Genomic DNA, 21,433 nt, shown 5'->3' with positions numbered 1-21,433 from the left:
ACTAGCTCACTTTGTCTTTCTACCAAGTTAATTCTTCGGCCTTCTATGCACTATGTAGAAACAGAAAGTCTTTTGCCCCTGCAGAAATCTTTCCTCTCTTCAACTCCTGACCCAGATGCTACACCCCTCCCCCTGCCATTGACTTTTGCAGTGACTAGTGTCATACAGACAAAATTGACCTCCCTATTTCTACATAGAGCTTAGAATGATTCAGCTAGTCTGTTTTTAATGTATTGTCATAGATCTAATGGAAAAAAGAAACATTTGCTGGATAGAAAGGCAAAATGAGCAGTCATAAGTACATACTGCTGTATAATATGATGACTGCAATATATTAAAAGGATAAAAAATGTTAAAATTTTTGATGGGAATTGTCAGTACATAGTGATTCTGATTAACCCCATATAAAGCTCTGTTCTAGCAGCATTTTCCTGCCATATTTTTAGGTGCAATTTACAGCAAAAGCCATGGTCTATTAACAGCTTACAAAACAGCAAATGAATCTCATTGCTGAAAGTTATCTGTTAGGAGAAGGGTGAAAAAATATTCCAAGGCGTTAAAAATACAACAGTAGACTGTTCTCAAGAAGTGGCTTAAATATGGAACAGGAGTGACATTGCCTAAAATTGGTCTTCCCTCAAAAATTGATGAAAAGTCAAGAAAAAAAATTGTTCCGGGAGACTGCCAAAAGGCCTACAATGGTATTAAAAGAGCTGCAGGAGTTACAAGTACTGTTTGTGTACTGTACAGTATGTGACAACAATCTCCTGTGTTCTTCATGCTGTCTGGCCTGTGGGGTGGTGTGGTAAGATGGAAGTCTTTTCTTAAAAATCAAAACATCCAAGCTCTGCTATATTTTGCCAAAACTTACATCAAGACATGGAAAAGCATGTGGGAAAACATGTTGCGGTCTGATGAGAACAAGGATGAACTTTTTTGACCATAATTCAAAAAGGTATGTATGGTACAAAGGCAGCACTGCGCATCACCAAAAGAACACCATACCCGCAGATAAGTTTGGTGGAGGAAGTGTTATGTTTTGGGGCTGTTTTTCAGCAGATCCACCGTTCCAACCATTTAGTCAAGGTGGAGGAAATTAAGAAAAGTTCCAAATATCAGTCAATTTTACATAAAAAACTTGAGGCCTCTGCTGAAAAGCTGAAGATGAAGAGGGGTTTCATCTTTCAGCATGATCAACAGCCAAGACCTGAATCCATTTGAAAATCCATGCTGCAGTTTACCTGAAGAGGGCAGTAGACAGGAGATGCCCTCACAATCTGACAGATTTGGAGCTACTGCAGGAAAGAATGGGCAAAATTGCCAATTCTAGATTTCCCATGCTGACAGAATATAGTTTTTTCTAGTAAGAGACTATCATAAATTCAAGGGGTATTTCAACAAAGTACGAGTTGTTAGTTTAAGTGTGTGCATATTTTTGAAACTACATTATTTTAATTCTTCATTTTTCTTTTTCCAGATTATGAGTGATATTACATTTTGAAAAAGTTCTGAAATTATTCTTCTTGGTATGATTTTTTACAAGGCAAAAATGTGGAATTTTTAAAGGGATGTGTAGACTTTTTATATTTTCTATATGTCAGATCTTTGGGGGTTTGACTTTTGGCCACTGGAAGTGCTTAGAGTAAGACAGAACAGCACGGCTTTATATAAAGTAGAATTAAGTAGGGCGTGTAAGGACTTGTGTGTGTTAGTTAAAGGGGTTGTAGAGGACTATTTTACTTTTTTTTACTATGGACCTAAAAACTAACAGGCAAGTAGTTTTTAAGAGAGTTAACTCCCTTCCTGTTCTACCAGGCGCCAGATCAGAACAGTCACTGACCACTCCTGTTGGCGTTTCTGCTGCTCCACGTCAACAGAGAAGATCTTCCTTTTCCAGATTGCTCTGTCGAGCGTGACTACCAATGTGATTGACTGCTGGCTTCCCACAGATAAGTGGCGAGGACAACAAGCAGGTAGTCAGCAACTACCTGCCTGTTAGTTCTTGAGCTTATAGTAAAAAAAATAAATAGTCATGGATAACCCCTTTAACCAATGATACACCAAAATCTTGGATTGAGTAGTCTTTAATTTAAAGGGACTCTGCCATTTCCCCCTTACAGTAAATTCCAGTAATCATTCAATAGTTTAAAATCAAATTAAAATTCTGTCATTTGCTTGTTTCTATTCCATTTGTATTCTGCTATTGTAAGCCTACAGATGGGCAGGGCACTGCATGCTGATAGAGAAATCCAAGGAGTCTATACCGCCTCAGCATGCATTAGAAGCCAGTGAGTAAAAGGAATTAAAAAATCTGATTCAATATTTGCATCTTTTCAATGAATATCAGATTGATGGGAGCTCATCATCACCCCACGATTAGCATTTTATGTGACTGGTGGAAGGCGGGACACCACAGCTCTCTGTGTAGTAGCAGCCCAGCTCACAATATCTTCAATAGGAGCAGAGCGCAGGAGTACCTGAGGTTGGCCACGACTATACTCTCCCGTTATATTCATGCTCTCTATATTGTGTACACCTGGTCACAGTGGAAGCTTTAAAATGCGGATTGGTGATCAGACTAGGTGGAGGCCACCCACCATCTGAAATTGGTGCCCTATCCTAAGGATGTTTAATCAATATATAGGTCCTAGGCCACCCATTTAAAGAGCTTGACAGATTTATGAAACACTGTTCTAAATGGGAGAGAACATTTTTTGTTCAGGTGCCAGAGTTTTTAGAGTGGATTTAGGGTATTTTGAGGGTGATGAATTAAAAAATCCTATTACTTTTGCTGAATTGGTTCTAGTTTTTGAGATTTCACCCATGAAAATAATGCATTCCCACAATATGACATCTGTGTGTGATAACAAATGCAATAGCTTTTGGCCTTCTGTTCAGCCTTTTGACTCTTTAACAGCGTCTTAGGTAAATATCCCATATAATTACTTTATTTTGTATTTCAATTTGTAGTTTTACAATGCTATAAAAAAGACTTCTTGAAGACAGAATTCTTCTGTAATTAATTAATTAACTATTAAATATCTCAGAAACTAGAGCCAATCTGGCAAAACCAAAGTCATATTCTTAATCAATGCCATAAACTTAAAGGGAATCTATCAGCATATTTTTCCTATGTAAGCTGAAGACAGCAAGATGTAGGGGGTTAAAACACAGATTTCAGGGATGCCTCTCTTATCAAGTTTTGAGGTTTTTCTTACCTGCAATGATTGTTTTAGCACCAGGAGCTTATCATTGCTGTTACTAGCTAGTCACACGATTCCAGGTACAACCACACCCCCTCCTGTGACAAGCAGCTCACTGTCTATGGATTTTGTACACAGAGTCTAATGGAGGCGAGTTCTGTAACATTGCTAAATTTGAAAGCTCTGATTGTGTGAGAATCAATCCACCCAGTAATCTAAGTGATACATCGTTGGATTCAGCTTCTCTTTGCCTACAATATGCTGCTCTCAGATGAGGTACCAAAAACCTGCTGACAGATTCCCTTTAATACAAATTTGGTCAGACATCTGTGGCGCCTCTGAGGCTCGGTCGCCACAGAGGTACTGCACCTTCTCCTAAGGTGTATCGCCCCACCATCCAGGTAAGGTGGGAACTCCTTTCCACGCTCCAACACTCGCACCCCACACAACAGGGTAGTTCTGCACAACCACATTGCGGCTCAGTGCTTAGAGAGTAGCAGAGCACCTCTGGTGGTTCCCTGCTTGGAACACTGGATGTGTTGGGAGGTGGGTGGAGTTGAGATATATAAAAGAGTGGGAAAGTGTAGGATTAGAGGTTCAGTCTGGTGGAAGGTCAGGCAGGTAAGAAGTCACTCAGACAGGAGTGAGGATCCCTGGAAGAAGGGATGGAGGAAGGAGTACTGCAGCTGCCTCAGTGATCTGAGCCAGCTGGCACGGGAAAGGGAAAGAAGGAGAAAGACTTAGAACTGCAACCTAAGCTTCCATAAGCGAGAGAAAGATCAGTACAGAACGAAGGAGTAAGGAGAACAGAGAGGACGTGGGTTTGAAGAGGAACCCTGACTAGAGGTTCTCAGTGCAAGGCCAGGGCCTGGTCCCCAAGGTTGTATGGACACTTATGGTTCTGCAGCAGACACCGATGGAGTAATAGGCTGTAAATGCACTACTCCCATCTAAGACTTGGGGCACAACAGCAACTGATTAGAGAGCCGGGACTCAGGAGAATGGAGTCCCCGAAGCAGGCTACAGCTGTCTGCCATACGAGTAGAGTTCTTGTGAACATCTGACAAGAGGAACTCCAGAGTACCACGGTACTGGAGCTCTTCACACTTTAAGGTGCAATAGAGGAGTCGTTCAGGAAAGGTACATGTTGGCGGAGTGTTGGAGAGGAGCTTTCCATCTGGCCTGGAGGTTAGCTGAGTCTCTGACCCGGAGGACACGGCCCGGAGGCAGGCATCCTTGTGTACCGCAGACTGTGAGTAAAGTTTTGGAACTGCAAGCCTCGGTGTCCTCCATTCATTCTCGCGCCAACCCGCTCAGCACCATACATCTGGGTACCATCCTTTACACTGCCTGCGTCTCTTGACAACCATTACAACTACACTGTCCTTGGACATCAGCCCTGCCTGTGGAGGGCTATACCATCACTGCTGCACCATACCATCTGTCCCAGAGGATCTGCATGCAGCGTCGGCTTAACACCTCCCTTGCCGAGCACCACAGGTGGCGTCACAAACTATTTAATTCCATTAACTACATTCATCCCCATTACTTGGGCGCCCAGGGCCATGGTCCGGGTCACCGCCGCTGTGACACGTCCCACTGACACCGGCCCGGTACCGAGTACCCCACAGCCCTGGGAGTGCGACCCAACTTGGCGTCACGAACAGGATGACGAGACCCGATGCCATCGGGTTCTGTGTGCCTGCGATTTGTTGGTGTGTGGAAGACCCAATTTGGTGGACTGTGACATGAATATTAAAAATGTCTGCTGGCGCGGAGAAGGGCGTGAAGAGATAGGAGGTCCTAGGAAAAGACCGTGAAGAGTCTTGGGCCTCCCCTGCCTGAATTACTATGTGACAGCGACATGGCCCACCCCCCGAGGGGTTCGTATACTGGCTTGGTATGGAGGTGCTGGAAGAAGACGCCGCCCCCGAAAGGAGGGGCAGAAGAAGCCAGTGGCGGGAAGGGGACCGAGGCAGGATGAAGAATGCCAGAACGCCATGATGAAAAGAGAGAAGTCAGAAGAACAGGGGGAGGAGAGGTCACTCGCTCCCAGGCCGCCCCTGCGGAGGCTGCGACCGCTGATCCATCCTCTGCAGCTGCCACCACCACCTTACAACCGATGGTGCCATAGGGTGAGTCCCATCCGGAGGAGATATATGAGGGCTCTGGAGCAGAACAGAGGGCTGGGACCGCGTCTCCGTTTGGACCGGGCGCTGTTGCACCGGCCTCCACCGACGACCCCGGCCGAGACAGGCCTGGCCCCAGCATGGATCCAACTGCGGTCCATCCCATCAGTCACTCCGGGAGTTGCAGCTGCTGCCATCTACCACCAGGTCCCGGAGCCGGAACCGCGGCTGGAAATGCCAGGTATGATTACTGCCCCGGGGTTGACCTTAGCTTTGGGAGCGGAACGCACGGATAGGAATGGCCCAGTTGACCTCAGCTGACGATCCCCAACTGCAGTACCATTGACTGAAGTCCCAATGGACACTGAGGAGTCAGATCCCAAGGAATTAGTGACGGCACCGGCTGAATCGCCATCAGCAGTAGCAGTGCTGTCCGTGGATGCGCCATCCCCGCAGGCAGTAGATGTTTCAATGGCCCTTTCCATTACCCCGACCAGTCCCTATCTCACCCTGTGGGAGGCAGAATACATGCGTCTAGCCAGAAACCAGAATCAAGATGAAGATACCACCTCTGGTAGCGGTACCCAATCGGCTTCCACAACCCCAGGAGGGGACCAGCATTAGTGAATTTACAGTAACTCTCGTGACCCAGGAGGGTTTGTTTAGCACCGTTGTGCCTTTCTGTTTGCTCATCATGGTTTAATTTTTGGTTTTCCCAGAGTTGCCCTGTTTGATTGGCAGCATTTCTACATTTGGAACTGAGGAGATCATGAACGCTGTATGATCCAAAACTTTTATTGTAAATAGTTGCACCTCTTTGGGTGCCCTCTCTTGGTTTTACATAAGGACACTTTGCGAAGATGATGTCAAGATTTTATATAAGGACACTTTGTGAAGATGATGTCTACCTGAAAGGACACTGCAAGAGATCCCGGCTGGGAGCTGTGTCCAGCACTTGCAAGAATAATTGTTGAAAGTTTTAATGAAAAGTAATTTTGATAATGATGTATCTTATGAGAGTATTAGTAACCAGGATCCATATACGCAACACAGTTCCACTCCAGGCCAGCAAGGGGAGCTCTGAACCGGAATTCAGGGGAGGAGTGCTCTCTGAAGGCCAAGAGGAAAGAGTGGGCAGTTAGTATATGGCTTTTATATAGAGTGAGAAATGTTTTGAAATGAGAGATTTAAATAAAGAGTTGAAAATGTGAATGGTGAACCAGGTATCACAGGTGTCACTTAAAAGAGAATAGAAAATGTACACTAGAAAGAGAAAGGAAACGTGTACTAGAGAAGGAAAGCTGAATAATGCTGGAGTGATAGTGAGTCACAGATAATAGCACTTAAAATTGCGTAAAGTATGAAAAATTGCACTTTTTGACTTGAAATTTAGATAGTTAATTAAGAATTGTTTGCAACGTTCAAGAAACAATGCCTCCTATATTAGGAATTTTAGTATAAGAAATGTTTATGCAGCATTATAAAATTTTGTATGTTCCTGTACTGTCAACTTTGTTGTCTTGCAGCCCATGGATGTGCTGTGTTTAACGGGGGTATGTGGCGCCCCTGAGGCTCGGTCGCCACAGAGGTACTGCACCTTCTCCTAAGGTGTAGTGCCCCACCATCCAGGTAAGGTGGGAACTCCTTTCCATGTTCCAACACTCGCACCCCACACAACAGGGTAGTTCTGCACAACCACATTGCGGCTCAGTGCTTAGAGAATAGCAGAGCACCTCTCTGGTGGTTCCCTGCTTGGAACACTGAATGTGTTGGGAGGTGGGTGGAGTTGAGATATATAAAAGAGTGGGAAAGTGTAGGATTAGAGGTTCAGTCTGGCGGAAGGTCAGGCGGGTAAGAAGTCACTCAGACAGAAGTGAGGATCCCTGGAAGAAGGGATGGAGGAAGGAGTGCTGCAGCTGCCTCAGTGATCTGAGCCAGCTGGCACGGAAAAGGGAAAGAAGGAGAAAGACATAGAACTGCAACCTAAGCTTCCATAAGCGAGAGAAAGATCAGTACGGAACGATGGAGTAAGGAGAACAGAGAGGACGTGGGTTGGAAGTGGAACCCTGCCTATAGGTTCTCAGTGCAAGGCCGGGGCCTGGTCCCCGAGGTTGTATGGACACTTATGGTTCTGCAGCAGACACCGGTGGAGTAGTAGGCTGTAAAAGCACTACTCCCATCTATGACTTGGGGCACAACAGCAACTGATTAGAGAGCCGGGACTCAGGAGAAGGGAGTCCCCGAAGCAGGCTACAGCTGTCTGCCATATGAGTAGAGTTCTTGGGAACATTTGACAAGAGGAACTCCAGAGTACCACGGTACTGGAGCTCTTCACACTTTAAGGCGCAATAGAGGAGTCGTTCAGGAAAGGTACATGTTGGCGGAGTGTTGGAGAGGAGCTTTCCATCTGGCCTGGAGGTTGGCTGAGTCTCTGACCCGGAGGACACGGCCCGGAGGCAGGCACTCTTGTGTACCGCAGACTGTGAGTAAAGTTTTGGAACTGCAAGCCTCGGTGTCCTCCATTCATTCTCGCGCCAATCCGCTCAGCACCACTACATCTGGGTACGATCCTTTACACTGCCTGCGCCTCTTGACAACCATTACAACTACACTGCCCTGAGACATCAGCCCTGCCTGTGGAGGGCTATACCATCACTGCTGCACCATACCATCTGTCCCAGAGGATCTGCATGCAGCGTCGGCTTAACACCTCCCTTGCCGAGCACCACAGGTGGCGTCACAAACTATTTCATTCCATTAAGTACATTCATCCCTATTACTTGGGCGCCTAGGGCCACGGTCCGGGTCACCGCCGTTGTGACACGTCCCACCAAGTACCCCACAGCCCTGGGAGGGCGACCCACATCGTTGGCACCAAAATCACTGTATATAATTGTCATCTTAATTTTGCATTTACTAAAAGCAATTTTTTGTTTCCACACAGGACAATCTCCAACCATTAGATCTAGGACAATACACTTGTTCATCCATTTCTATACTGAGCACAACAAACTTCTCCGTCAACAGCCGATGTCAATAAGCACAACTTACAATGGCAGGCCCTTTGTCACATAAGGTATTCATGATAAATCTTAAAAGATGTTGATCCTCCAACGTAGCTAAAAAAAAACAAACAAATGATCGACACAGAACCTTTATGTTGGCACATTGGAATGAACACACTGATGGTACGTGTGAAGTGCTTTTTCTACTACAAGCCATGGCCAGTTTCACACAGCCATAATGATACATTATAGCATCCATACAATGGCCACAACACCTGTTTCATCCACAGTTATACCAAAGCTGGACAAGCAATGTAGTCACATAGGCAGGAGTGTAACTACAATAGTTGCAGGGATTGCACCTGAAGCCTAAGGGGATCTCAAAGATCCCTTTGCCCAATATGAAAAGACCTGTGTCAGTGGGGGGGCCCATTGGATATTTTGCAATGGGGCCTATCCGCTGAAAGTTACTCCATGGAACATAGGTCTATGGTCATCTGAATCTGACCTTAAAGTGTAATCGTCGTTTCAGTTTCTATTGTTAATTAATATGCAAATTGCCTCTTCAGAGAGGAAGAGGACTTGAACTCTACAGCGCCACCTGTTGGAAGCAGGAAACCTACAAGTCACTATCGACCCTTTAACGGACCTTGAAATGTGACTTAGGATAAAAAACAAATCAGAATCTCAATTTGCAGGCATGATGTTTTGGAGTTTTGCCCTTTGTCAGTGCAAAGTATTTTTATTTCCTACATATGAGAATAAAAAACTTTGTGACTTATTTTATGAAAAAAATCTGCTTCCGTCTCCTCCTGGACTGATGTATCATTTTCAAAATTATCAATTCACAGCTGAAATGTATTCAGACTTTCCCATTACGGAGATAGGAGATGGCATTTGCTATTGATGAGCTTCTATGGAGAAGGGAGGGAGGAGGAAGAAGCTACAGGCAGAGCTCTTCCTTCCCCTCTTCATAGAATCTTATCAGTAGTAACTGCCATCTCCTATCTCAGTAATGTAGCAATCTGTCTTCATAGATGATACAGATTTTACCTGTGAATTGAGAATGAAAGCTCAGTCTGGGAGGAGAAAGAAGCAGATTTCCCTGATAAGATACATTAAAAAAGTTTTTTTTAATCACTTGTACTACTAATTTCTGAAATAAAAATTAAAACAACGGTTACACTTTAAGCAGCAAGTTCAGGATAGCATGAAGGAAGTAGGGCTCATTAATGAAAAACATGATTTTTAAATTGTGCAAACATTTGCAGGTGGTGTATTCAATTATTCCTGAAAATGTTGCAGTGATGTAGTTATGTGGATGTCCTGCTCTACAGCTTTCTAGGACTGGATGATGGTTTAATCAAAGGGTATTTCTGTTAGAAGAAGTAATCGTCTGTCCACAGAATTTATGATAATTTCTTGATCAGTTGGGCTCCATCCACTTAGACCACCACAGATCACACTTTCTGGGGCGGTAGAACGCATGGTCAACCGCTGCTCCATTTATCCCGCTGGACATAGCCGAGCACTTTAGAAAATGATTGGAATGGTGATTGGTGGGGGTCTCAGCAGCTGGACCAAATTTTCTACTTACTAGAATATCCCTTTCAGATAAAAGATGTTGCATCTGGATTTACTGGAAAAAAACATAAAAATGGTTTCTAGATGTTTTGTAAAGGTGGCGGACAAACTTGCGTCATTCACTATGATTTTCTTTAAATTACACTTGTGCTTTCCAGCTCCTGAATTGTTTGCCACTGATAGTTATGGTAAACTCATTATTATTTACATTTTATTATTTGCATAATGTTCCTCGTCAATGTCTTCTACGCTGGAGCCAGGCTAACTCTGAACCTGTTTAATTAACCTTTTCCTCTAAAGAAACATCTGCTCGCATTAATATGTAGCATTGCAGCCATCTCTGACAGGCGAGTGCTTAATAAAACATATATTTCCTGCAGTTCACCGTTGGAGCAATGCCTTTGTGACATGCCAAGGTTGCCGACACATAAAAAAATGCAATAAAGGGCTTTTACTTTCAATGAACATTACAGAATGGCATGCCACAAGCATTTAACTCTGTCAAAGCCACATCTGTTCACCGAATCAGTAGGTTCGTCATCTCTACTATCTATTTCGTATCTTAGTAGCAAATGCAAAAAAAATGCTTAACAATGCATAGAGAATAGTGAAGCCATATATTGACACTGTATTGTAGTATGAAAGAGCATGTTTTTACCATGATGGGAAGCCAGAGAATGACTTTAGTCAGAGCAAGTATCAGGGAAAAGCGCTTCTGAGCAAAGAGTACGGTCACAGTCCTGCCTCCTCTCATGGAGCTTGTTGTACAGTGGCGATCGTCACCCAGACTCTTCTTGTACATAGCCTCCGAGCTCACACAGTTCTCATTGAAATTCTTCAAGGTTTTTCCAGCAGGATTATCTGGAGACATAGACGAGGCGTTGCTGCCCAAAGGTGTATTAGGGGTTAGGTAACCTTTTGCAATATCTCTATAATTCAAATATAGAAGATGCTCCTGGTTGTCCGAGCAGAGCAACTGGTGGGTGAGAGGGACAGAGAAGACAGTCAGAACACAAAAACAGAGAGAGTAAAAAGCAAATAAAAACAGCACGTAAGAACTGGTGCAGTCTATAAGGCATCCCCAAGATGTGGCACTGTAAGCACCCCAACCACAAAAAGGAAAAGCACTTATTGTCAAGCTAACAAGCCATGTGCTGCCAATCGCCCATGATATCTTAGGAGGCATTTTGGTAGTTTCATAGTTTGCTGGTTTGGAAACTGTGCAGAAGTTGTAGGAAATTATTATAGATGCCTTTAAATTGCTTGATACTCCCTGAAACAGGTAGATGAAAGCTGAGGCCGTGCACAAGGTCTGAGAAAGTGGATTATTAGTCCATTGTTTTACCATGAAGATAGACGCCGGTACCACACAGATAAAGTTGTCCACGCATAAGGAAGCCACTAACATAGACAGCACAGACCGGTTCTTTATCCTCACCAAGGACACCAGGGAATAAATGCTGCTCACCAACACAATTAATGTCATGGTCAATGTAAGACAAAAAAGAAATCTATTACTAGTCGCCGGGGACTTTGGTGTCTCTGTGCTTGTGCTTGTGCTGGTGCTATTGGCATACAGAAGCGTTGTTGGAACAGACATTGCTTTTGATTGTATATTCTCTTAATGTATACAGGTTACTGGAGTACAGGCATCCATACTACTCTACGGGTCCTTAAATTTCCTTCCGAAGGAGATGTATGACCATTTTCCAGATTTTGCTTTCTGAGGCTTCACTGTAGTAAAAGTTCCATTTAGGCTGCAGATTAGGTAGAGGAGAAGGGTGCTCCAGAGCTGCACTCTTGGGAAATGCACCGTGCCTTATAGAAGCGTCCACAGCTCTTAGGTCCAGGATGGCTAGGGGAAGGAAGAAGCATCTCCATCCATTAATTGGTCATCCCGCACAACATGAGGAGGCGATTGTGGAGATGGTTGAGGACCAGATACGACCGGAGCGTATTTGCTCAGTGAGGATGGTAGTAGAGTGAGATGTTCTTTGAATCAGTCTGTTCGGAGCTGCAGGAGGGTGGAGTCTGCCTAAGGCTCTCAATAGGAAGAGAACTAGAAGCACGAGGGTGATGTACGCAATCTTCTCTCAGAAAATTACTGGAGCTTCATTGTACAACTGTTCAGCTCTGTACGGGTTCTGTCACTGAATCATCTTTTACATTCAGACTCATTGTTTAAAAAAAAAAAAAAAATGATGTTATTTAGATAATTCTAGTTTAATTCAGATATTCAGATGCATCTCCTAGATAAATCCTGTGGTGGTAAATAACCACTGCTTTAGAAATACATCTGTGAGTCCCATTATCTCCGTCTGTTTACAAGATGCATTTCTACGGTGGACGGGCAGCTTATGGGATATAAGATTATTACAGTGATCAACAGGTTATATTCTGTCATTTATTGCAGCACATTCTGCAATATGCAGCGCTGTTTAATAAGCCAGATGAGTTATGAATGCAAGGTTGCCAACATGACTTTTTATTTTTTCTGGACAGCTTATCAAAAAATCACAGACAGGTTATATTTTTACTGTCCCATAGTAAAACCATAATAAATCATTCTGATTATAAGTGATCCATGTCTACAGCCCATAATTCTGATAAGGAACATCATCTTCATTCACTGTAAAATGATGATAATTACAGTTAAAATTATCTGTACGTTTCTTCAGTTTCAAATAGATACCGGACACTGTACTTTTTTTGGCAATTATTTTAACAATATCAATATTAAGGAGGACCTGTCACCAAAAGTGTACAGATTTTGCTCTTAATTTATACCTGCCTTTTTACGATTGCCCTGATCTTTGAACAGTTGGTAACCCTGTATAGAAGATGGGAAACTCCCATTTCATGTAGCTGTGTTTGCCTTGGGGTACAAGGTCTGGTCCTGCAGCCAATGCAAAGGACATCAGAGTGTGGGCTAATGTGGGGGCCGTTATACAGTGTGGGAACTACTGTGGTGGCCATTATTCAATTTGGGGACTACTGTGGGCATCATTATACATTTTGAGGCCTACCATGTGAGCACTTATACATTGTGAGCGCTAATGTGTGGGCCATTTTACAGTGTAGGAGCTAATGCAGGGGCCTTTATACAGTTTGAGGGCTACTGAGGGGGCCATCATAAAGTGTTGGGACTACTCTGGAGGCCATTATACATTGTGGAGGTCATTACACAGTGTGCATTCTACTGTGGGGCCATTATTCACTGTGAGGACTACTGTGAGTGCTAATATACTTTCTTTTGGGGCAGCAGTTGGGACATCATATTATATATAGGTGAGCTGTGAGGGTATCATACTGTGTATAGTGGAGCTGTGGGCCCATAATACTGTTTATAGTGGAACTTTGGGCACACCATACTATGTATAGGGGAGTTGTGGAGACATGAAGCTGTGTACAGGGAAGCTGTGTGCCTATCATACTGTGGAAAGGCGAGATGTGGGCCCATCATACTTTGTATAGGCAAGCTGTTGGCCATTGTACTGTATATAGAGGAGCTGTGTGGGCATTGTATTATGTTTAGGGGAGCTGTGGGCCCATCTTACTGTGTATAGGTTATCTGTGGAGACATCATACTCTGTGTAAGGGAGCTGTGGGCCTATCATACTATGTATAGGCAGGCTATGAGCTCATTATACTGTGTATAGAGGAGCTGTTGACCCATTAAACATGTGTATAGAGGAACTGTTGGCCTATCATACTGTGTATAGGGGAGCTGTGGGCCCACCAGACTGTGCATAGAGGAGCTGTATGGACATTAAGCTGTGTATAGGGGAGCTGTGGGCCTTTCGTCGGCCCACCATAATGTGTATAGGTGAGTTGGCCCATTATACTGTGCATAGAGGAGCTGTGTACCCAATATACTGTGTATAGGGGAGCTGTGGGAGCATTGTACTCTGTATAGGTGAGCTCTGGGCTCATTATATTACATATAGGTAAGCTGTGGGGACATTATGCTATGTGTAGGAGAGCTGTTTGCCCATTATTCTGTGTATATGGGAGCTGTGTGCCTATCATACTGTGTATAGAGGAGATTTTGGCTCAATATACAGTGCATAGAGGAGCTGTGCGGGCATTACATTGGTATAGGAAAGCTGCAGGCCCATCATTCTGTATATAATGGAGCTGTGGGGACATCAAACTGCGTATAGGGGAGCTGAGGGTCCATCATACTATGTATAGGGGAGCTGTGCAACTCTGACTAAATCCAGGAAGTGTTTCCCCATATAACTATCCTTGCCCTCCCAAACTGGGGCTGTTCTTTATATATTTTAACTGCTCTTCCCCATTCCCATCTATATCTATTTCTTTGTCCTATTCTTATACTTATACTGGCCCTATATTCAATACAACACATTACATATTTAACAAAGTACACATGCGTCATCCATACATTAAATTCTATGAAACCGTGCATATTATGTCATACTAATTATTACACATAAACTGTTCACATCAGTGCTTGGAACGTTCTGTGCGCTTAAAATACAGGAAAAGTGAACCTGTTTTAGTAGTGAGGGAAGAAGAGCATGTTTGTCCTGCACACACTTTTAGACTAATAGTGTCACATATGGCAGCAGCATCTCAACATTGGGGTTTCAGTAGTTTGTGCAGGTTGGGATTAGACAGGGATGGTGTTGGAAATGTGAGAAGTCAAATATGTCTTTGTTGTATTCTCTCTACAGACAAGTTGTGGCTGGAAGAAGTCGTCATGTTGGTGTAGGTGTAACAAGGTGGCGTGGGGTGGTAGTCTTAGCCGAGTCCACCAAGGCACAGTCAGAGAGCACCCTGGCACCTTGTAAATGAAAAGAAAAATAAAGTCCTGGTACTGCTATACAGCTGGTTACCTCTGTTACTTCAGCTTCTGGCTCCCAGGTTCCTTGAAACACCACAAAGTCACAGTTCTTTTCCAACAGTTGAACTTTACTAGACAGCAGCATATTCATCTCACAGACAGCATATTTCAAATACAGAGACATCTTCTTATCTGCATTCTTCACATCATCAGCACAGTTCACACAGAGCAACACTTCCAGTGCTTTCCCTTCCTCTGCCATATGGGCAAACTCTAGTATCTCTGTTATTTCTCTCTCTCTTTACTCTTGACATTCATACCTTTAGCTAGACTCTGTCCTGTCTGCAGTGCACTCTCCTTTCCTCTGCCATCCAGGCAGCATCTTTGGACAGTTTGTGTCCTATCTGTACCTTCAGCATCACCTGCTCCTTGTCAGTCTCTCGTCCGGTTCCAGTAGGGAAAGGTGCTGGGAACGTCATTTCAGCTGCTCCCACCCCGGTCATAGACCCCAAATCCTTTTTGGGAACGATCCTGTTGAGTTGGTGCCCGATTGTACTACTCTTCAGTTGGGGGGGCCCTTACTGCCATCTGCAGACTTATCCCCCACAGCCTGCAACTGTCTCACTGTATGCATTCTGCCCCTTGGGCAGACTGCCTGGTGTCTGATTCTAAACAGGAAGTCCCTTTGCTATATCTCCCTGCTGTGTGTTGCTCTGCTCTGTGCCCCTCCCATCTATTTAACTCCTTGCTACCTGTGCCTAAACTGATACTATTCTGACTCTTCAAGGAAGTATGAGTCTCTAAACCCTTAGCCATCAATCCCTTAGATAACTGTATGATTGGTGTACTCACATGCCAGGTGTCCTCAGATAGTGCCAAATCAGCTAGCAGTGACATGAGCATGGGTAGAGGTATTTCTATGGTATTTTCAAGAGACATTACCATGAGACCACTGGACTTTCTTCCGAAGACTTCTGAGATGCCGCTGCAGGTGCCTGGGGTGTAGGGGTAGGCGCTTCCCTTTAAATCAAACAAATAAAAGAGTTCTTGCTAGTGATCGGTTGCTCTGATTGTCCAGCATGCTATACACCTTCACGGTCTTCTCTGGGTGACCCTTGAGATATATCTTTGCACAACACTTGTCCCAAAGACCTTCTCCGCAGACTTCCGTGCATGAAGAAGATATTGCAAGATGGCTTACTGCTTGACCTGTACTCTCCCCGCCATGGGTTGTGGTGGGAGAAGGCATAGGTATAGGGTTAAGCTGGGATGGATGGAGCACTTGCACATGGTCGTTGCTGTCACACTCTATACACTTGATTGTAACCTTACAGTTCTTGGAAAGGTGTTCGGTAGAAGCACAACATCTGAAGCACACTCCGAACTTCTTTAGAAGCTCCTTGCGTTCTTGGAGTGGTTTCTTTTTGAAGTCAATACATTTCTTCAGCGGATGTGGCTTCTTGTGGATGGGACACTGACGGTTTGGATTCTCGACTCTTTCACCCTTGTTGTCCATGTCAAGAATCGATGCTGGTGTGGGAAGAACTTTTTTATCGATACTGGGCCTCTACGTTTTCTGTCAATTTGATGAGGGCTCTCATATTTAGGAGCTCGTGAAGCTGTGCTGGTGGGTTCTCCACAGATGAAGCTTGGTCAGCCTTATGCTCTGTAATGTCCTTCATGAACTCACAGAAGTAGGAGTATGGAGGAAAGGACACCTGGTGTTCCTTTTTGCAACGTGTCCCTAGCATAGTCCACCTTTCTTGTACGTTATATGGCAGCTTGGCGACTATGGGCTTCATCCCACGTGCGGTATCCAGGTAGATGTGTGTCTGTCTTGGCCTGCTGGAGTTTAAACAGCAGGTTGCTGAGTACCTGGAATTTTGAAGCGTCCTTACCGGATATTTTAGGGGAATCCTGTAATTGTTTGAGCAGTGCATCTTCTATAGCTTCAAGACTGCCAAAACCTTTCTCTAGTCTGTCCCATGCTGTCGTGAGACCAGCCGCTGGATCGCTGATGTAAACGGATCTGAGTCTCTTGATTTGCTCTGTGGATCGTGGTCCCAGCCACCAGATCAGCAGGTCCAGCTCTTCAGCAGCAGTAATGCTGAGGTCACTAGTTGGGGTTTTAAAGGCACACTTCCACCCTCTGTAGTTTTCGGGTTGGTCGTCGAATCTTGTGAGACCGGTGTTGGCGAGTTCTCAGTGAATCATGTACCTCGCAAAGTCAGACATGTCTGTTCTTTCTGACTTTGGGAGCACACTTGCTGGCTGAGTAGTTGTGTTCACTTTGGTTGTAGTTTCTTGGTTCAGAAACATGGGAAGGTATGGAGCAGCATAAGCATTTAACCCAGCAACTGGTTTGGTGTATACAGTCTCTGTCATGAAGTGACTGTCCTAGCGTGACACGACCCAATGATTGGTCGGTCACCAAATGGCAGAACAAAAACACACCAGGAAACACCAGGGACACAATAACAACGGTGGGCCCTGTCAATAGAGAATGGGGGAATAGACACCTCCTGCACTCACCTAAGGATGTGCCCTGATCTCCCTATCGTCCCTGTACAGGTTTTTTACCCCATCTCCGAGCAGGATACCTAAACCCTCTCTTGCCTGGATCCTATCCCTAAGTAAGGAATTGACAAGTGAGCACACTGATCCCACCGCTGCACTAAGGCAATACAAGGTAAGGTAAGACAGACACCAAAAGGGAATGGAGGACAGAAATACAACACTTAGCTTTCTCTGCTGCAATGTACAGCAGAGTAAGGCACCAGATCACAGCATTCAGCTGAAGCACCACTGCACCAGAAAGCTCCTGTCTCCACCTCGGTTGGTATCCTTAAGGACCTGAATAACCAACAGTCAGCTGATGCATCAGGTGTCCTTTTAAGGATAGTGGGAGTGGTCATCACATATCAGCTAACCCAGCAGCAATGAAATTACACCAGCATGACAGCGTGGGAAAAAACTGACATTAACCCCTGATGGCCTGAAAGAAAAAAGTTTTAATATGAAAAGCCAGATCTGCCACAGATCCAAAAATGGATCGTGACACTGTTGGATGCAGGGCTGGAGCCATGCAGTTGTCAAAAATATAGTGACTTGCCGTCATGTTAGGTTGCATGTAGACGTTGACTGGAGTTTGCTGAGGCGCAGTGTTTGGCTGCGGGTTAGAGCGTGAATGAGATTCAGGTTTGAGCATTGGTTGTGCGTTGGATTGACCTTGAAAGCTGGGAGCTGCAGGCGTATCAGCGTCTTGGTGCCTTGGAGAAGTGTCGGAACTGACAGGAACATTAGTGGTGGTCAGTGGTTCATTGTTTTGGCTTACTACATAGCCTCTTGTGTGCTTAAGGGGATCTTCTGTATATATCTCACACAAGCTGATACTGTCTCCTTGACTCTCACTTAGAGCTTGTTCAAAGACCTTTAGCCTTGCCGTGGCTGTTGCACGTTCATATTCCTTCTCTAGGACTTCTATTTCCGCCTTTTTATGTGCAGTCTCGGCTTCTGCCATTCCTGTCAACGCATCCATGTCTGCCTTCTTGCGTGCAGATTCAGCATCCATGTCTGCTTTCCTTTGGGCAAAGATGGATTGCACTTTCGTAGTTTCCGCTTCGGCATGCACTGTTCACTGAGGGTAGAGAATTTTGATGCACTTGATCTGGATGAGTGCTTTGAGTACTTAGTGGACCTGGATTTGCGAGATGACACTTCCGACATCTGCATGATTTTTGCTTCGGTTTTATTCACAATGTCATGCACAGTGCAGTCTCATTCAGAACTGAGTTGTGGAAAACTCTGAAGTTCCTTTAGAGACTCTGGTGTGTTTAATCTCCTTAAGATGGAGGTATATTTCTTACAAGTGTCCTTGAAAGACTGGTATGATGAGTACAATCGTTCCAGGGCTCTCTCTGGTGGTAAATTGAGCACCAGGCAAAGATAAGACAGTCACCTATTCTGCACCCTTTCCCATAGGGAAGATACACTGGAAAGTAATTCTCATTTGGTGTTTTCTAATTTGTCTTTGACCTTCCATGTAGGTTTAGTCAACTATTTGGCTCTTTCACTGAAGGCTGCGTGACATCCAGTGTCTTTTTCTTGCTGTTGAAAATCGGGCAGAGAGTTAGAAATTCTCCCTGTCTTTTCCATTGTACACAGGAATGCCAAGGGTGGAGGCTATTCTGCTCCTAGCCCACATACAATGTTGCTGTTTATAAGCAGCAGGTGCAGTGTCTGCAGACTCTATGAAGCTACTGTGTCCTCACAATTAGCTTGATGGATGTTCCATTCTCTGGAGTGTAAGCAGTATACTGTTCTTGGTGACAGGCCACTCTTTCCACTATTCTGACTCTTCAAGGCAGTAAGAGTCTCTAAATCCTTAGCCATCAATCCCTTAGATAACTGTATGATTGTTGTACTAACATGCGATGCGTCCTCAGATAGTGCCAACTCAGCCAGCAGTGACTTGTAATAAGAGTCCAGGAGAAATAGAGTTGATGTTCTCTGAAATTGTTACGGTTGTGCTATGGAGAGGAGAGAGGTACAACCCGGAGTGGACCTTCTGGGTCACGGCTCCAGAGCCCCTGCGGGCGAGCTGGCCAGGTGGAGCCACCCCCTATACAGGGAGTGTTAGGGGCAGGCCCACAAGGGATGAAACCGTGACAGCCGGAGCCAAAGGGACGACTGGGTAGGCACTAGGGAATCAGAAGTAGAGAATCCGAGAGGCTACAACTGAGGAGCTAACAGTGGCTGCAGATCCAGAGGCAGGGAGTAGCCGGTTCAGACGGGGCACGGAGGCTGCAAGAGAGGAAGGTATAAGGTAACAAAAGACACAGAGCTCAGGGGAAACAAAGCAAAGCACCCATAGGCTAGGGAAGCCCAAAGAACCTAACGGAGATAGGAGCAGGGGAAAGCGAGACACAGGAGCCAGGGGCACAGGAAGAGTACTAGAGAAGGACACAGTGGCTGCTAGACGCAGGACCGACAGGGTACACACAGAGGAAATAAAGGGCCTGAAGAATGGGCGAACGCTGGCCGAACGGACAGTGACACAGCAGGGTTAACAGGCGTCTTACCTGGGAAGACGCCGGGAAGATATGGCCGGTGGGCGCCGCCATGTTGGGGGCGGAGCCAGCGCGTCAGAGATCCCATCAGTCTGAGCACCAGGTGAAACGTCGGGCGCATGCGCGCAGGACCAACGTCTAGGAGGCTGGATATCGGGAGCGGGGGTGGTCGAGAGGTGCGCCCGGGCCTGTGTGACGGCGCCGGTAGGGGACGTGACAGAAATCTTGTATTAAGTACAATGCAGCAGGTGGAAAGAGTAATCCCAAACAGAGAAGCATACATGTGCATCCAAAGATGGCTACAGCAAAACTGATAGTGAAGAAAAAGGGAGGAGCAAGGGCTAACATCATCAACTACAGAAGGGAAGACGGGACAAACTTCAAAAAGCAGGGCTTCTCCTTAGCAACAACAGAATGCAATGCATAACACAGAAATACATAACAAGGTGTTCCCATTCATGGGACACAACAAATACTCTTATTTATCCTATTCTCTATCTCTAATGTGCCCCCCCCCTCTATTCTAATCCCCCTATGGTCCTATAATATCCCTAAGCTTACACACAGTATCAGGGTCGGACTGGGGTGTCTGGGGCCCACCGGGGAATGGACTCTAGGGGCCCACCCTACAGCTATATACAAATATCTGTCAGTCGTTATCCCCATTATAGAGAAGCATCGGCTTTAAAATACAGGCGACTCCTGTACATCTACTGAGCGCCACCACAAATGGGATGTATAATTACAGTAGTTTACATTAATGGGGTTCTTTGGTTAGAACAAGTTATCACCGATCCATGGGCTCCACAGGATAGGTGATCGCTTAGGTCCGACCATTAGAAACTGCACCGATCGGAAGAATGAAAAAGTTTTATCGTTGATAGGACATTTATCCTCATTTTTAAATGGAGCGGCAGTTAGGATATCTGACCTAAGCTCCATTCATTCTCTTTGGAGCGTCTACAAAAAAAACAAGTGGAGCCACTGAGGGAAAGAATGGATCAGTGGTCAAGTCGGACATGCCACTCCAGTCTGAAGGGGATAAAAAGTTCCACATTTTGCTGAATGGGTCCAAGTAGTCAGACCCCCACCAATCAATACGTTATCATTTATCCTGTGGAGAGATGATTACTTTTTTTCCACAGGAAACCCCCTGTAAGTTCATCTCGGCCGCTGTGTACACAGTATTTAACCCCTTCCTGACATCCGACGTACTATCCCGTCCACGGTACCCGGGCCCGTATGACCGTGGACGGGATAGTACGTCTCAGCGATCAGCGGCGCACACGTGGTGAGGGCCGCTGATCGCGGCCGGGTGTCAGCTGATTATAACAGCTGACACCCGGCACAATGTGTCAGGGGCGGTCACGGACCGCCCCCGACACGTTAACCCCTTGCACACCGCGATCAAACACGATCGCGGTGTACCGGGAGTTAAAGGGAAGCATCGGCAGGGAGGGGGCTCCCTCCGTGCTTCCCTGAGCCCCCCACGGCAGCGCAATGTGCAGCGCTGCTGCGGGGGGCTCTTTCCCTACAGGCCCCCGGATCCAAGATGGCGACGGGGGCCTGCAGGAAGCTGGCTTCCTCAGTGCCTGCAAAGCACAGGCATGAGGAAGCCTTCGGCACTGCCTGTGAC

At 45.4% G+C, this 21,433-nt stretch overlaps 1 protein-coding gene across 1 annotated transcript in view; it reads right to left on the bottom strand.

The window, feature by feature from the left end:
- GPR149 (G protein-coupled receptor 149) overlaps window positions 1–12,066 on the bottom strand; it is a 168,492-nt gene extending 156,426 nt beyond the window's left edge. Inside the window, exon 1 of the mRNA XM_073579027.1 lies at window positions 10,580–12,066. Within this exon, the coding sequence (XP_073435128.1) occupies window positions 10,580–11,521 (942 nt within the window). The 5' untranslated portion in view covers window positions 11,522–12,066. The remainder of the gene's footprint in view (window positions 1–10,579) is intronic.
- Window positions 12,067–21,433: the final 9,367 nt, after the last annotated feature.

The sequence above is a fragment of the Dendrobates tinctorius genome, unplaced genomic scaffold (assembly GCF_039654945.1).
Source record: "Dendrobates tinctorius isolate UK_male_01 unplaced genomic scaffold, ASM3965494v1 ptg000060l, whole genome shotgun sequence".
NCBI classification, from domain to species: Eukaryota; Metazoa; Chordata; class Amphibia; order Anura; family Dendrobatidae; genus Dendrobates; species Dendrobates tinctorius.
Note: the sequence above shows the minus strand (reverse complement) of the source record. Positions and strands in the feature narration are given on the sequence as shown.